This window comes from Aspergillus eucalypticola (genome assembly GCF_003184535.1).
Source record: "Aspergillus eucalypticola CBS 122712 chromosome Unknown BO83scaffold_32, whole genome shotgun sequence".
NCBI classification, from domain to species: Eukaryota; Fungi; Ascomycota; class Eurotiomycetes; order Eurotiales; family Aspergillaceae; genus Aspergillus; species Aspergillus eucalypticola.
Genome location: NW_020290306.1, coordinates 292,658 through 307,698, shown reverse-complemented (window position 1 = coordinate 307,698; position 15,041 = coordinate 292,658). Strand labels below are relative to the sequence as shown.

At 50.2% G+C, this 15,041-nt stretch overlaps 6 protein-coding genes across 6 annotated transcripts; 3 read left to right on the top strand and 3 right to left on the bottom strand.

Moving 5' to 3' along the window:
• Positions 1 to 247: 247 nt before the first annotated feature.
• BO83DRAFT_411524 (S53 family peptidase) lies at positions 248 to 2,345 on the top strand (the record flags this gene model as incomplete). Its single annotated transcript, XM_025534318.1, has 5 exons — positions 248 to 450; positions 494 to 757; positions 801 to 1,021; positions 1,066 to 1,186; positions 1,235 to 2,345. 5 exons carry the CDS (start codon positions 248 to 250, stop codon positions 2,343 to 2,345), a joined length of 1,920 nt encoding a protein of 639 aa, XP_025383732.1.
• Positions 2,346 to 3,509: 1,164 nt separating this feature from the next.
• On the bottom strand, positions 3,510 to 5,476 carry akr1 (putative aldehyde reductase (AKR1)). Its single transcript, XM_025532169.1, has 8 exons — positions 4,974 to 5,476; positions 4,832 to 4,919; positions 4,760 to 4,773; positions 4,626 to 4,710; positions 4,484 to 4,576; positions 4,240 to 4,434; positions 4,061 to 4,189; positions 3,510 to 3,992 (listed from the first exon to the last, which is right to left on the bottom strand). The coding sequence occupies exons 1-8, from the start codon at positions 5,018 to 5,020 to the stop codon at positions 3,639 to 3,641; spliced, it is 1,005 nt and encodes a 334-aa protein (XP_025383731.1). The 5' UTR covers positions 5,021 to 5,476; the 3' UTR covers positions 3,510 to 3,638.
• Positions 5,414 to 7,814, top strand: BO83DRAFT_402674 (uncharacterized protein; the record flags this gene model as incomplete). Its single annotated transcript, XM_025533553.1, has 4 exons — positions 5,414 to 5,416; positions 7,033 to 7,130; positions 7,453 to 7,604; positions 7,726 to 7,814. The coding sequence occupies 4 exons, from the start codon at positions 5,414 to 5,416 to the stop codon at positions 7,812 to 7,814; spliced, it is 342 nt and encodes a 113-aa protein (XP_025383730.1).
• Positions 7,815 to 7,840: 26 nt separating this feature from the next.
• BO83DRAFT_146512 (DUF3431 domain-containing protein) lies at positions 7,841 to 9,301 on the top strand. The gene is made up of 4 exons (XM_025526204.1): positions 7,841 to 8,082; positions 8,165 to 8,321; positions 8,378 to 8,959; positions 9,015 to 9,301. The coding sequence occupies exons 1-4, from the start codon at positions 7,956 to 7,958 to the stop codon at positions 9,112 to 9,114; spliced, it is 966 nt and encodes a 321-aa protein (XP_025383729.1). The 5' UTR covers positions 7,841 to 7,955; the 3' UTR covers positions 9,115 to 9,301.
• On the bottom strand, positions 9,205 to 12,342 carry BO83DRAFT_420611 (putative GPI-anchored cell wall protein Pst1). Its single transcript, XM_025534943.1, has 5 exons — positions 11,947 to 12,342; positions 11,235 to 11,290; positions 10,627 to 10,739; positions 10,180 to 10,552; positions 9,205 to 10,121 (listed from the first exon to the last, which is right to left on the bottom strand). Exons 1-5 carry the CDS (start codon positions 12,052 to 12,054, stop codon positions 9,308 to 9,310), a joined length of 1,464 nt encoding a protein of 487 aa, XP_025383728.1. The 5' UTR covers positions 12,055 to 12,342; the 3' UTR covers positions 9,205 to 9,307.
• A 518-nt stretch (positions 12,343 to 12,860) lies between these two features.
• Positions 12,861 to 14,862, bottom strand: BO83DRAFT_146501 (tannase and feruloyl esterase). The gene is made up of 3 exons (XM_025526203.1): positions 14,707 to 14,862; positions 13,882 to 14,648; positions 12,861 to 13,829 (listed from the first exon to the last, which is right to left on the bottom strand). Exons 2-3 carry the CDS (start codon positions 14,618 to 14,620, stop codon positions 12,964 to 12,966), a joined length of 1,605 nt encoding a protein of 534 aa, XP_025383727.1. The 5' UTR covers positions 14,621 to 14,648; positions 14,707 to 14,862; the 3' UTR covers positions 12,861 to 12,963.
• Between the last annotated feature and the right edge of the window lie 179 nt (positions 14,863 to 15,041).

The window sequence follows — 15,041 nt, the reverse complement described above, 5'->3', positions numbered from 1 at the left end:
CGACAATAGCACGGCAATTGGTGCTTGCACAGACAGCGGGTCTTGGTTAGGCTGATCCAGTGTGATCTGCACTAGTCAGGGGTCTCTGTCGTTGAGATGTTGGAGTGCAAACGTCAGCATGTCAAAGTGAAGTGATGCGAGTCAATGGGATCAGCAGCGTTCTGTCAACTAGCATATATTTCCCGCAGCTCCCACCGTTTTCGCGTGATGTTTTGCACGCCACGCTTCTTCTGTCGCTGCTGTCAAAATGCGTGCCTCACTTCTTCTTCTCAGTGTCACGGTCGCTCTGGCTAGCCCAACGCCACATAATTATGTCGTTCATGAGCGGCGCGATGCATTGCCCAGTGTCTGGGTAGAGGAAAGCCGGTTGGACAAGAGTGCTATGCTGCCTATGCGAATAGGGCTTGCGCAGTCCAACTTGGATCGTGGTCACGATTTATTGATGGAGCTGTATGTTGTCCGATCCCTCCCCGGGACCAAGCTGATGGTTTAGATCTCATCCACGATCGTCTCGCTACGGACAGCATCTCTCCAGTGAGGAGGTGCATGACCTGTTTGCTCCGTCGAATGAGGCCGTGGAGAACGTCCGAGCCTGGATTGAGTCTGCTGGCATTGCTCCAAGCCGCATCTCGCAATCCTATAATAAGCAATGGCTGCAGTTCGATGCCCACGCAAGCGAGGTCGAGCAGCTTCTGCAGACAGAATACTACATCTATTCACACGCCGACACGGGAAGCTCCCATGTGACATGCCACGAGTGAGTCCATCTTCTACATGTTATGATGCCGCTAACTGGTTAGATACCACGTGCCCGAGGCTCTTCAATCGCACATTGATTACATCACACCAGGAGTGAAGATGCTCGAAGTGCGCGGCATGCCCTCCAAGAAGAGAGATACAGAGAAGCGCTTCCTTGGCAGTCTGCCCCCGATTCTCGCTCCACTACCAATCAATATCACCAAGATCTTCGACGACCCGCTAGCACACTGCGATCTGGCCGTGACACCAGACTGTATTAGAGGTATGTTCATCCACCCAACTCTATGAGCGACGCTAATTGTCCAGCCATGTACAACATCACCAAAGGAACAACAGCCACAAAGGGCAACGAGCTCGGCATCTTCGAAGACCTAGGAGACATCTACAGTCAAGAAGACCTGAACCTTTTCTTCTCCAACTTTGCCAGGTCCAACCCCTCCTTCCATCCTCTTAAGACACAACTAACACCACTCAGCGAGATCCCCCAAGGAACCCATCCAACCCTCGACTCCATCGACGGAGCCACCGCGCCGACAGACGTCACCAACGCGGGCCCCGAGTCCGATCTCGACTTCCAGATGGCCTACCCAATCATCTGGCCCCAAAACACCATCCTCTACCAAACCGACGACCCCAACTACGAAGACAACTACAACTACAAAGGCCTCCTCAACAACTTCCTCTACGCCATCGACGGCTCCTACTGCAACGAAACTTCCTCCCTAGACCCTCAATACCCAGACCCCTCCCCAGACGGCTACAAATCCCCCAAGCAATGCGGCGTCTACACCCCGACGAACGTAATATCCATCTCCTACGGCAGCCCCGAAGCCGAGCTCCCCATCGCCTACCAACGCCGCCAATGCCACGAATTCATGAAACTCGGCCTCCAGGGAATCACGGTGGTCGTGGCATCGGGCGACTCCGGCGTCGCCTCCAGCACCGGCGCCTGTCTAGGCTCCTCAGACAACATCTTCGTCCCCGACTTCCCAGCCACATGTCCCTACCTCACCGTAGTAGGAGGCACATACCTCCCACTAGGCTCCGACGCCGCCAAAGACGAAGAAATCGCAGTCACCCGCTTCCCCTCCGGCGGCGGCTTCAGCAACATCTACGCCCGACCAGCATACCAGAACCACTCCGTGGAAGCCTATTTCTCCACTACCAGTGACTCCCTAACCTACCCCTACTACTCAGAAGTAAACTACACAGACTTCTCCAACGCAGACGGAATTTACAACCGCATCGGACGTGGATATCCAGATGTCTCTGCAATTGCAGACAACATCATCATCTATAATCAGGGCGAAGCCACATTAGTAGGCGGTACCTCTGCCGCAGCGCCGGCGTTCGCGGCCATGTTGACGCGTATTAATGAGGAGAGGTTGGCGAAGGGGAAGGCTACGGTGGGGTTTGTGAATCCGGTGTTGTATGAACATCCCGAGGCGTTTAGGGATGTGACCGTTGGCGACAATCCGGGTTGTGGGACTGATGGGTTTCCGGTTACGAGGGGGTGGGATCCTGTTACGGGGTTGGGGACGCCGAGGTTTGAGAGGTTGATGGATTTGTTTACGAAGCTTGATTGATGAGATGGGGAAGATTCTGAGGCCTTAAAAAGGTTTTATTGGTTGTAATGCAATTGATTTCTATGAATCTATGACTTGATTGGGTCTCCTGCTACTATGATATTTCTGGGCTAGTATCATCAGACATATAGTAGACATTGGTCAGTGGGTTGATCTGGGCAGCTGCATGGCAATTGGTGTCTAGATGCTAGTAATATTGCGACTCTATATAGTAGAGATACTCCTCTAAGGTCTCATGTCTCTGGTTACTTGCGATATCCAGTTCTTGATTTATTAAGCTAAAACCATGTTACAGACTTAAAGTATAGTAGTCACTAGAAGCATATCAAAAGAAAAAAAAAGTAAAAGAAAAACGATCATGACCATATACAAAAAGAGCCAGTCGTGGCGTCCTACACGCTGCTCTATGTTATCGAACCCAACCCCCGCACATTACTTCGAACAAGGCTGAATTTCTTCCACGGCAACTTTCAGTTTCTCACTGTCTATTCGTCAATGCCAAAACAGCCAGTCGAATAGCGCGCAAGGAGACTCAGCACTGACAACACCATCTTGGCGTGGTCATGGCTGATTGGACACGATATCCCTGCCTTCATGTAGAAGGCTAGTGTCAGCTGAAAGCCCTTTCACTATAGTATCTACCAATAATCACGAAGGTAAGCAGCAAAGACTGCGATAAATGTGCAAATCATATACTTATTCTGTCTCTGCCCCTCCCCCGCATACCTTACCCTAACCCCCTTACAGCCCAGTACCTAAACTATACCTCCATCCACCGAGCGAAAGGCTGTTCTCTCCCTCTTTCTTCAAAGAACTTACACACAAAAAGCCAGCCATCTGCACAGAAATCTACCATCAACAATGTCCGCTGGATCCACATTCCGCAACCACTTGTCTCAAGTATAGAGAGATGGGCATAAGATTTTTGGAGTTGCTTGTTGGATTGTTCGTTTTAGCTAAGATATGTGGGATGTGAGCGAAGCAGTTAGTTGATTTGGCTCTAGATTTGAAACTTATCCCGGGAAACACAGTGTTGGTAGCGTATAATTCACTAACCAATTGATGGTTTTCCAACTTACTTACCTTCTCTAGTAACATACGAGCTATAATGTCAACGATGGCCTCTACTGCCTACTTGAAACCCATGAACTATTTTATCATCCCATTTACCCAAGTGAGTATCAGCAGTATGGAGACCAAATCTATTTTCACATTTCTCTATCTCCTACACAAATATATACCCATCACATAATCGTCATCATCATACAAGCGAGAGTTCCCAGCGACCAGCACTTAAACAATCACCTTATGGCCAGCAGGCTTCTCCTCCTCCTCACCGAAGATGTCAATATCCCAGCGAGGCTTGTTAGCAATGTAAGGAGTGTTGTAGCGTCTGCGGTCCTTGCCCAGCTCGGACACCTTGGCGATTTCCTCGGGAGTGAGCTCCACCTCCTTGAAGTTCTCCTGGATGCGGGACGGCGTAACCGACTTGGGGATGACACTGTGGCCGCCGACCTGGGACCAGGCCAGGACGACCTGAGCGGGGGTGACGGTGGTGCCGAGGCGCTTGGAGGCAGACTCGGCGACTTCCTTGACTTCGGGGCGGGTGACGAGGAGGGGGACACCGAAGCCGTTGTTACCGAAGGCCTGTATTCATTGTATATGAGTCTTTGTTTTTGGAATGATTGTGGAGAGGGTATGGAGGGGAGGCGTACGGAGTAGGCAGTCACGTGGATGCCCTTCTTCTGGCAGTATTCAATGAGCTCGTTGCTCTGGAGAACGGGGTGGCGCTCAATTTGGTTGACAGCGGGAACGACACCGGTGGCGTTAATGATGGCCTCGAGCTGCGGGAGGTTAGTAAGCGTTGATGAGGAGTGGGTATGAAGCGACTCACGTGGGGGATCATGTGGTTGGAGACACCGACGGTGCGGGCCTTGCTCTTGGGGAGCTGGGTCATGGCCTTCCAGGTGTCGACGATGGAGATGTTGTCGTTAATCACGACATCACCGCCCTCAACGGAGCTGTCCTTGACGAGGGGGAAGAGCTCGGAGCCGGTGGTGAAGGAAACGGGCCAGTGGACGAGGTAGAGCTGGAAGATGTTAGTGATTGTTGGTGATGTCGGTCATCAAGGTACGCACATCGAGGTAGTCGAGCTCGAGCTCAGCAAGGCACTCGTCCAGAGCCTTCTCAACAACGGCGGGGTCGTGCTGGGAGTTCCACAGCTTGGAGGTCTGCGGGGGTTAGTATAGGCTGGAGGTGGGATGTATGGATTGTGCTTACGATGAAGATGTCCTCACGCTTGAGGCCAGGGACATCCTTGTAGGCTCTCTTGATGCCCTCGGCGACCTCGCGCTGGTTCTGGTAGCTGCGGGGGTTAGCTTGTGTGGTCGATTCGAAGTGTGGAGTGAACCTACATAGTAGCCAGATCCTAGATCATGTTAGTGACTGGTTGTTCACCGAATACAAATTCAGGATATATGACTTACCAAGTGGCGGTAACCGGCCTTCAAGGCCTCGTAGACGGCATCACCGACCTGACCGGGGGCAGACTGCCAGGTACCAAATCCCAGCTGGCTAATTGGGGTCAGCAATTGCGACTGCGCAAGGGCAGATACCGGAGATACATACGGGATCTGAGCACCGGAGTTGAGAGTAATCTTCTTTCCGAGAGACATTGCAAGAGGATGTGATTCGCGAGGAGAATAGAGATAGGAGGGATGAAGAAAGAAGGAAAGATTGAAGGAAGAAGAGGAGGGCGAGCGCGACAGAAATAGGGAGCGCTTCCAGACGGCCGAGGTCCTCCGGTGGGGGTCACATAGCATGGCTCTAGTCCATCATCGAAGTCGATGGAGGAGGTGCCGCGACGATGAGTGGCTGTTGATGCTTTTCGAGGGGAAGTTTACCCCGCCAGCAGTAACTGGGACCCCTCGGTGGGGCGTGCGTGGGATGTTCCCATTCCCATTCCATTCATCTTCTGAGATACTTCTCGGTCTGTCGGTTAATTCCGACCCCGAGAAGAGAAAACCATGGTCACACACGCCATTTATTTCCCGAGAATTGAGGTTGCAATGGTATTTTGTCCATAGCTATTGTGTTTTCGATTCTGACGGAGTACACACCTCCAGCAGTTGATGGCAGTCGAGAGAAAGTCAGAGACAGTCAGTGATGATGTCAGGCGGCAGACATTCCTCCGAATTCTCCTCCCCGCCAAAACACGTTTCCTCTTTGGGACCCCTACAAATAATTTTCCACCAATCACTGTCCTTGTTATATTTTACTCATGCCCCATTACTAACATTATCTGTCAGGCACATGATCTGAACATTGAGATTTCGACTCAACGATTCACATCTCGTTTGAGAAGTGCCATGGAATCTGGAACATCTCGCTTACACATGTCCTTCTGCATCATTGCATCTCTGCGGGGTCAGACTTCCCCAAATCACCCCCAAATCATCCGCATCAACCCGCTTCCCGCACGGATAATTGCCTCGTTCAGCAAACCAATCATCCGCTCGGCTTCCTCGCCGACCACCCCGGCTAATTTTGAGACGTGCCGCGCTTCCAGTTTCCAGTTCGGTTGAATGAAAAAGTCCAACCACAGTTTTTGTCTCAAGCTGATGTTGATCATGACTGCATAAAGCATGTCGGTCATCTGAGTAGACTCAATGCCACCTACTGCTGCCATTTATATGAATCTCCGGGGACTGGCCAGTAGACTATGTTGTGTCTCCATACTAGCTTCCCAAGCAACGGGGCTGAGTGCCCAGCTTACCAAACATGCTAATTAACGCCCAAGCATAGCGAGAGCAGCACGTACATCTGGATCGTATCAATCGTGCAGTCAATTTATCCGCAACACTATCTACAACACCCCCAATCCTGCCCTAGTCCGACATCCGTTAGGGACAGCCCATGAGCCGAGCTGTACGTCCGGGCCTAACCTATGCTTAATGCTGAGGCTCGAAATCTAATCCTGACGTGGCTGCTTTGGTTCTGCAGCTGTCAGGTGCCCTGTGCTTGCTGCAATTGCTGCAAGGAGGTGAACCGGCTGAAGACATTAGCTAGGCACTTATAGCTCGCAATGCCTCATCAGCCTCCTTTCTTCGCCCACCAACTCGTTGAGTGGGTGAAACCATCATCTGCTTAAAACCAATACGGTGTAGAGTCTTACTGCTAACTGTTCTGGGTATGGTAGATCATTTCTCCATATTCCGTCCACACTCGAGCACGGCTGGTACTGGCCCACCTTCATTTGCGGGAGCAATAACAGTCAGTATACGTACACCATTGCTGGATGGTCCACACCTGTCATGTTCTACCACCACGTGTGGCTTAATCTTGCTTCTATTTAGGGGCATGTGGGTTGAATTTATATTGAAACAGATATCTACTACTAGGACAAAGCTTATTACAACAGCTCAACATAGCTAGCCCTCAACTACAGAACAGAACTCACGTCAATGTTACTAACATACGGAGCATAAGCATCAAGACCCCTATACTAAGTACTGTAAAGCTGTTAGGTCTGAAGTACACTTCTGATTCTTCTGCGTCACAGTCATATCACCCATCACATCGACAGACGCGCGTACTGCATAGTGCCGGAGGATATAAGCAGTGGTGGCTCAGGGCGGCTGCACGAAATATTAATTCGCCGGTCGTCAACGATGCGATCCATCAAGAGCCGTCCGACAGCTGCGTGAGATATGCTGCGATATACCGGCATCTGCATGTGTCCGGATGGGCCCGACGCGCCGGAAATGACCCGACAAGCATCATTTGGTCATAGTCCTCATAGGGTGACGTACTCCGTGACGAGTGGCTTCTTGGCCCTGCAACGAGATAGGCAAAACAGCTGGTTCCAAACCGAACCGGCTGCTGTATAACGAGTAAGCATGTTACTGTGGACTCCATCCCTCACCGTCAGTTATTGTACACTGCTCAACCCTTTCCCTGCCTCTCTCCACGACCGTTCTCGGTTGTTCCACCTCCAGATTTCACTCTCCAGGTGTATCTGCAAGTAACGTGGCCTAGCTCCGAACGGGGCATGGCTGGATGGCACTAAGGATGGATCCGTCACTAGCGGTTCTTGGGCCGGGGGCAGGCGACCAATGGGGGCGGGGGAACCTTCACCACCAGGAACATCGAGACTCCACTGGGGTTACACTCAACTTCAGATCCTGACGATTAAATGGCCGGAGAAGGGCCAGACTAGCCCGGATGAGGTTAGAGGCGTCGCCAGCTGCCCCTTACTGCGTATTGTGTGAGGCCATGGCGTCCAGCCTGGATCCACCCGAGGGGGGCCCTTTTTGGCTTTTCGGCTGGCTGGCCATCCATTTCCTTTCCCTGAGTTACCCTTTCTTTCCCGTCGCTTGAGGCTCACTCACTCAACTTCACTCCAACTTTGACTTCTTCCATCTCTTCTCTCGTTTGGCTGCGCGCAACATGGCTGATGACGCGACTTAATCTTCGTCTCATGTCTTGATTTGTGACTGCCTTATTGTTCCATTTCTCCCCCTTTTTAATAGCGCCTCCCTCTCCCCTCTGCGCCCGTTTATATTGCTCTTCCGTCCCGTCGCCTCCCCCTCTCCGTGAGGCCCATCCCCAATGTCTAAGAGGCGGCTATTTCGCTGGCCTGCCCGCCGCACGGCCGGCCTGGGATGTCTTGCGCTCCTTGTCACCTCCATGGTATCTTGGTATCTCTATGGTACACGGCCCTATGAACCCCAACCAGGTATCTATACTTTCTCTCTGCAGCTCACGTGGTCCGTGTGCATCATCACCGACATCATGCTGACCCAGCCTTGTCTCACCAGTCCACCAAGAACCTCCCAACAACGACCACGACATCGTGACATCTCAACTGGCCCAACTTACCAGTACTTACAGCAATGCGACAAATGACATTGGCTTGGTGTTGGCTGCTACCGTGAAAGAAGACCTCACCTGGCTCCTCAACTACTGCAAAGACCAGTACGATCCTACGTAGCCACCAGGCGATAGATATCATACTGATATACCTCTTCCAGCGGCTCGATTCCCTTCATCTACACGACCGACCAACCCCCTGCCCCCTACCTCCTTGTTCCGCGTACCATTCGCGGCCGCGAAGCCGCCGCTTACCTTTCCTTCGTCGTCGACTTCTACCACCAACTTCCAAAGTACACCATCTTCATCCACTCGAACCTGGACCAATGGCACAATGACCTCTTCGGTCCCCACACCAGCCCCGCGCTGAAGAACCTCCGACTCGAGGCCGTCGACGCGCAGGGTTACGTGAACCTTCGATGCGAGCACGACCCGGGATGTCCCACGAGCGTGCACCCCTGGAGCCCGACACAGATCGATATTGAGAAGGACGACATCCGCGCGTTTTTCCCGGAAGTGTACGAGACCATCCTGGGCGTACCGGCTGAGAAGGTGCCCGAACACATCGGAAATGTGTGCTGCGGACAGTTCGCTGTCAGCCGGGAACGGATCCTGGAACGGCCACGCGAAGACTACGAACGCATGCTGAAATGGGCAGAGGAGACGGAGCTGACGGATAGCTTTGGTGTGGGATGGGTGTATGAGAAGATTTGGCATATCATTTTCGGAATGGATGTGATATAGTAAGTTGGCCTACAACTCGGTGGGAGAAATGCGGAGAAATGCTAACGGGTATAGTTGCCCCCGGTACGAGCAATGCCGGTGCGATACGTACGGATGGTGTGGACCGCTGGCGTCTGGTGAGACACTGCAGGCAGTGCGAGCGAAGAAGTCATAATCTAATGGATGATTGTTAATGCATGATGTATACTATCATGATTGGGGATATCGGTTGCATTTGGTTTGGTTTTCTTTGTTATGATTCGTGAATTAATGTACAGTTAGATATTCTTATCTTCGTGAATCTTTTTTGGACTATTGACCGCTCAGGTATATACATTGGATATGCAAATCATAAACTGCAGCGCATGCTACTCATGGTTAATAGGTTGCTGATGCGTTCCTCGCACGGGCCCTGCATCTAGCTCAAACGTTGGCCGTTGTACTGGACTTCCGGGCGCCTCATGCACGTCACCACTATCCAGCAACGGCACATCCGTCTCCGACGGTCGCCTCCGGGGGATCGGATGCAGGAACAGGGATCGTCCATCCGCATCATTTGGCGGCGACGCAGATGAGCGATCTCCTGGGACCAACGCAGCAGGGAGGGGCGGAGACGTCGACATGGAGACCATAGATTCCCTGTTCATCTCGTTCGATGGCGGTGGCGGCGATATCGGTTTCCGGGGAATGGCACTAGCCGCAATAACAGGGTCGCTATTCTGCCTGAGTACGGCGGGATTCGGGACTCCGGTAACAGGCTTCTCATCACCAGCTGCCGACTCCTCGTCTCGATTACTACTACCACCGCCGCCCCGAAGGCCGACCCCGACAGGCGTATACATCATTTGGCTCTGATCATCCTTCCGTCTTCTGCGCCGTTTCCGCTGTTTCCGATACATCATCCACAAACCAACAAGGATGAGAAGGACCAGTACAATCACGGCAATGGCGATACCGGCTTTGGCGCCCGCACTGAGTCCGCTGCTGGAACCGTCGGTGCAGGTGTAAGAACCTTGAAAGGCGCCGTTATTGTTGTTATTGTTGTCGCGGCGACGGCGGGTATTATTATCGTCGTCATCGTCGTCATCACGAAGAGAGTTGAGACTCGAGCATCGAAACGACCCGCCATGGGAATTAATTACCGTTTGTCCTTTGACCTTATCGAGATTCTCGAATTTGATCCTGCCCAACGTTAAAAAAAAAATCATCCCTCATAAAGCAAAGGAAACGGAAAACCCACTCGTTAAAAGTCCCCTCTAAAATCAAGCTCCCATCGACATCCTTCAGATCCGGGAATACAATATCCCTCAACTCCTTGTTCCCCTCAATATCAATCTCCCCGGGGACCTTTTCCAAATCTGGAAACGACAAGTTCGTCAAGTCATCATTTCCAGAAATATATATCTTCCCGTTCACTTTCTGTAGATCCGATGCTGCGAACGACGTCAAGCCAGATACATCCTGGATGGTGATGCCGCCATTGATAGTCTCGACATTGGATAGGGAGATACTGCCCGTCGCAGAGGAGGAGATAGTCAGGGTACCGGAGAGGGTATCGCACGAAGAGAGCGAGTCCGCATCAGATTGAGAGGATATCGTCGAAGTGGATGAACCTATCACACCACACCACCCACTGATTAGTTGCCTGGGGCTTTCTATCACGAACGTTAAGGACAGTACAACTCACAGTTAGAGTTATCATCCCCCGCAACCAGCGGTACATGTACCTGCAGGAGTAATCCCAGAACAAGGAGCCAGTAGCGTGTGCGTGTGCGTGTTTGGGAGGAGGAATTGAGGTGGCTGTATAGTAAGGGTATCATATCATCGGAACGCAGCACCACCACCAGTGCACCAAATCGTCGAGAAAGAGAAGGAAGAAGAAGAAGAAATTGAAACCAGGGTATATCCTCGTAACTCAAAACTTTAACTAGCAGTAACAACAACAACAACAACAACCATAAACTCGTAAAGTGGGTATGTATGTTGAATAATTAGGGTATCAATACATCATTCGAAGTGGACTGGACGCATAAACACGAGAAAGTAGGCAGTAGGCAGTAACCTGAGGGTGTAAGTTGTGAGTGGTATGGGTAGGGGTGTGTGTGTGTTGAAGAAAAAGAAAGTAAGTAAGTAGTAAGTAGTAAACTAGGCTCCTACAGAAAAAGACGGGGATAAGTGCGGAATAAGTACAGCAGACAACAGTAGGTAGTAATTAGTGTTAAGTGGTTAGTTAGTTAGTGTGTAGCATGCATGCAGTGACCATCATGCAGATTGGAACGGACGGCACACACACACACAGCGCACGGGTCGGCACTATTCGAGACAGTAAAACTAGTAGTAGTAGAATAAGTCTGTGGGGATGGGTAGTAGCTAACTGACTAGTTAGATGGGGTTGATGTTTGGTTCTTACTTAATAGTGTGTTTTGTGATATTATTAGTTTAGTCTCCGACTAGAGTTGTGGTGGTGAGGGTGAGGGTGAGGGTGAGGATGTAGGCAGATAGATATCTAACTACTACTAGTAGAGTTAGTGTTGTCTTTAGGGGAGTGTCTAATTATGTAGTGGTAGTGAGTGAGTGGTATCTCCGATGCAAGTAGTAATAGCAGCTCGGATGATCAGCTAATTAGCATTAGCTAGAAAGATACTGTGTAAACAGGTGGTTTGTTTCAGCTGTTGTTGTACGGAGTATGTACCGACTGCATCCATTCCATTCCATTCCTCAGGATAGATTAAGTTACACAACCAGGCAATGGAAATTATTCCATGTTATCAAGGGAAAGAAAAAAAAAAAAAAATCAAGAAACCCCCGATACTACTACTACTCCAACTCTCAACCAACACCGCCCCATTCATTAATCTTAATGACCCACAAACGACACCAAGAAAAAAAAAATCAAGCACAAGCACAAGCACAGAGCAGAATAAGTTGAGTGGACTGACCGATCACCATGATATCATCTCTCAAATCATAATCATATCATATCATATCCTCCCCCTACTCATCATACCGTTAGCTCAGGTAAATTATTGGTATCCTGCATAAAGTGTACACCGCAACCATGACACGGCTTCACGGGCCTGATTAATGGATAACTAATCCAATCAATAACCGTCATATTGAACCCTGATTTACCATTTACTAAGTTACTTACTTTTATCTATCGATTATCTAAAAATAGTCCACCCATCTCATCACATTTCATTTCATTCAGGCACCAGAATTTCCAGCGAAGGAGAAACCAGAAATGAAGCAAACCCTAGACACAGTAGAAAACGGAATGATTGGAAAAGCGGATGGCCGGGTCGGAAACAACACTCACCACCACCCCCGCTTTTGTTTTGTTTGTAATGTTCAGGCAGAAGAGATTCGGGATGCCCGATTGGGTAGTGATGTCCGATTATCATCATTTTTTTTTCCTGATTTTATTTCAGTATTGGGTTGAGGTGGGAGGGTCGGAGATAAAATAAATGTGGCGATCGTATGATTTTATCTTATTCTTTTATTGACTTTATTCTGTTATTTGATTCTATTCTCCTACTACTAGACTAGTTATTACCCTGGTTGTAGGAGCATTGTAGGAAAGATTTATGGCTGTCGGACATGGATGGTAGCCAAGACACACACACACACACACGGGTCACACCCGCATCTAATAAGGTGCCGAGAAGCTTAGGGATGGTAAGTCTCTAGTCATGGCATGAGGGGAAAAGGATCTGTGGTCTATGTAGGTACCGCTCATTCCAAGTTACTATGGAAGGCCCTGCAGGCAACTCAATTAATGACTTGCTGGTTGATCGTCTCTCTCTCCTCGCGACGGCGGATGATTTTCGACCAATTATTTATAGCATGATTTCGGTAGTTTACTGAGACATTGCGGTTAAAATTTGGGCTTTTATTTTTAACTACTGTAGTTAAGTAGTAATGCGATTCAGTTTGGACCCTTACTTAGGCAACCCTGATACTCCATACTCTAACTCCATACAGAGTATGGACTATGTGGACATTCACCTCGGCTAATTCTATATCAAGCACAACTGAAAGACGACGCATCATTTGGATCTCCACCAACATAGGTGAAGATCTTCGGATAAGGACAAAGATACGCCGTTCGAGTTGAGCTGCTGTTCGAGCCAGCCACTGCTACAGCAGTGGCTTCCAAAGTGTCAGGCACTGTTGAGTTCTCAACCCATGCCCTGAGCGTTTCAAACACATAATCATTGGGATCGAATCCGTTACCCCCCTCGCAATGAGCAACTCCAGGTGCCAGGAAAAAGCGGTAATAGTCTGCAACACTGGGATCCAAATCCATCACCCGACTGTAATAATCCACTGTACCGTTGGTCGGAATCAACTCGTCTTGCATTCCATGCCAAGAAATCATCTTTCCTCCCGCAATCTTGAACCCTGTCAAGTCAAGATTGCGCGTTCCAATAACAGAAGCATATTGGTCAACTGATTCGCGGTAGAGATCGTCAAAGTCTTGTCGCGTTAGGCCTTGAACACTAAAGGACGAGTTTCTGGCCAAGAAAATTCGGGCCCAGTCGGCGCTGATACTAAAAGGTGTCACAGTACAGTTATCAACCGATGTGCAGGTCGTAGTAAGGAGGGCTGTTAGATCGGCATCATAACCCAGTCCGTACCACTCGAATTGATCTTCGAGTGATATGGGTCCATCCCACATGCCTTGGACTAGCTCAGCCATCTGGTCCGTAATTGTAATCTGCCCATCCGGATCACTGCAATTTACTGTCTGGCCAACCATCGACGACGCTTCATAATGGCATTGACCCGGAAGAGAAATGATTCCGTCCTTTACTCCGTCCAGCAGATCACAGGCTTCGATGGCAGCATCCGTAAATGTATCGAGGACACATGCAGGCGGCTGCGTATCTGTGAGATATTGATGAGCATAGATTCCCAGACCCAGTAATAGTCAACACACCAAGAAGTTGCGCCAGGAAAGCAGGCCAGAACTCGGCCAGTTGGAATTTATCCCAATTGATAGCCGGAGAGCCTCCCACAATACCATCAAAGTAGGTCGGGAATCTCTGGGCCATCATATGTCCTTGTCGACCGCCGGTGGAACATCCATTCCAGTACGAGTACTTGGGCGGCGAACCATAGTAGATTTCCGTAGCCAGCTTTCCAAGTACAGCTGCCTCGCCTAGTGCCACACTGGAGAAATCCCATAGCGCCGGCCAGTTGGTATTGCCTTCGCTCACAAAGCCCCAGTCCGCCGTTGAGGCGGTACTATTGTGTCCCCCATCGGTCGAGGAGGATGAGTATCCGGCAGCGACGGGAGCTATAATTTCATCAAGCCCTCCAGCTACCCATCCACCACCCCCATCCATGAGAAAGCGTGAGTTCCAGCTGTTGGCATCAAGAGGCAGTCCGATGTAGGTATTGACAATGTCGTTCTGGCCAGGGTGTGTGTACTGCAATGACACGATGCAGACCTCTACCGTCGCTGGCATTTGGCCTACGGGTGCTGAGGTGGTTCCACTCGATAGTGAAGCATTGGTGGCAAAGTTGTGTGCAGCGGTGACATTGAGCGACAGTATATTGATGTTGCTTAAGTCGAGAGACGAGAACGTCTCTTTAGTGCAGGAACTTGATGCTGCCGTTACCCCAGACAGGGATAATATCGACATTGAGGTCCACGCCATGGAGCGGAGAATCATGTTGACCGATTCGATGCGTTGACAATGTCTGCGAGGATCCAACTCGTTAGTATGGCGGAAGGACGACGGATAGAAGAACTGCAGACCAGAATCTGCGGAAACGGTTGCCGCATGTTACCCGTTATGTCGGATGCCAGCTGCAGACCGATTTATAGGATGAAGGCAGCGTCCACCAGCTGCTCTCATAAACAATCTCAACGATGTCTGAGAAGAAGATCTTCGCTCGGGAAAGAACAACGGCAGTCATAATCCTCCCCCGCAGCTTCACAAGCTCCGGAGAAAAGTCCAGATGACGCGAAACCAAAAAGCCCGTCGAAGGTGGACCGGAATGAACCATACAGAGACCCGCAAATTTTTATTCTTCTTTCCAGTCCAATATTCCGTCAAACAAGCGTATTGCTGGTATCACTGTAAAAGAGGA

What these genes read in the sequence shown, in the direction of transcription:
- akr1 (XM_025532169.1), bottom strand. Translation starts at nt 5,020, where the DNA reads ATGTCTCTCGGAAAGAAGATTACTCTCAACTCCGGTGCTCAGATCCC. An exon ending in AACTCCGGTGCTCAGATCCC is followed by an intron (nt 4,920 to 4,973) that starts GTATGTATCTCC and finishes GACCCCAATTAG; the next exon opens with CCAGCTGGGATTTGGTACCT. An exon ending in TCCACGTGACTGCCTACTCC is followed by an intron (nt 3,993 to 4,060) that starts GTACGCCTCCCC and finishes CAATGAATACAG; the next exon opens with GCCTTCGGTAACAACGGCTT.
- BO83DRAFT_146512 (XM_025526204.1), top strand. Translation starts at nt 7,956, where the DNA reads ATGTCTAAGAGGCGGCTATTTCGCTGGCCTGCCCGCCGCACGGCCGGC. An exon ending in GCCCTATGAACCCCAACCAG is followed by an intron (nt 8,083 to 8,164) that starts GTATCTATACTT and finishes TTGTCTCACCAG; the next exon opens with TCCACCAAGAACCTCCCAAC. An exon ending in TTCGGAATGGATGTGATATA is followed by an intron (nt 8,960 to 9,014) that starts GTAAGTTGGCCT and finishes TAACGGGTATAG; the next exon opens with TTGCCCCCGGTACGAGCAAT.
- BO83DRAFT_420611 (XM_025534943.1), bottom strand. Translation starts at nt 12,054, where the DNA reads ATGACGGTTATTGATTGGATTAGTTATCCATTAATCAGGCCCGTGAAG. An exon ending in AGTGCCGACCCGTGCGCTGT is followed by an intron (nt 10,740 to 11,234) that starts GTGTGTGTGTGC and finishes CTTACTATACAG; the next exon opens with CCACCTCAATTCCTCCTCCC. An exon ending in TTAGAGGGGACTTTTAACGA is followed by an intron (nt 10,122 to 10,179) that starts GTGGGTTTTCCG and finishes AACGTTGGGCAG; the next exon opens with GATCAAATTCGAGAATCTCG.
- BO83DRAFT_146501 (XM_025526203.1), bottom strand. Translation starts at nt 14,620, where the DNA reads ATGATTCTCCGCTCCATGGCGTGGACCTCAATGTCGATATTATCCCTG. An exon ending in TTTCCTGGCGCAACTTCTTG is followed by an intron (nt 13,830 to 13,881) that starts GTGTGTTGACTA and finishes AATATCTCACAG; the next exon opens with ATACGCAGCCGCCTGCATGT.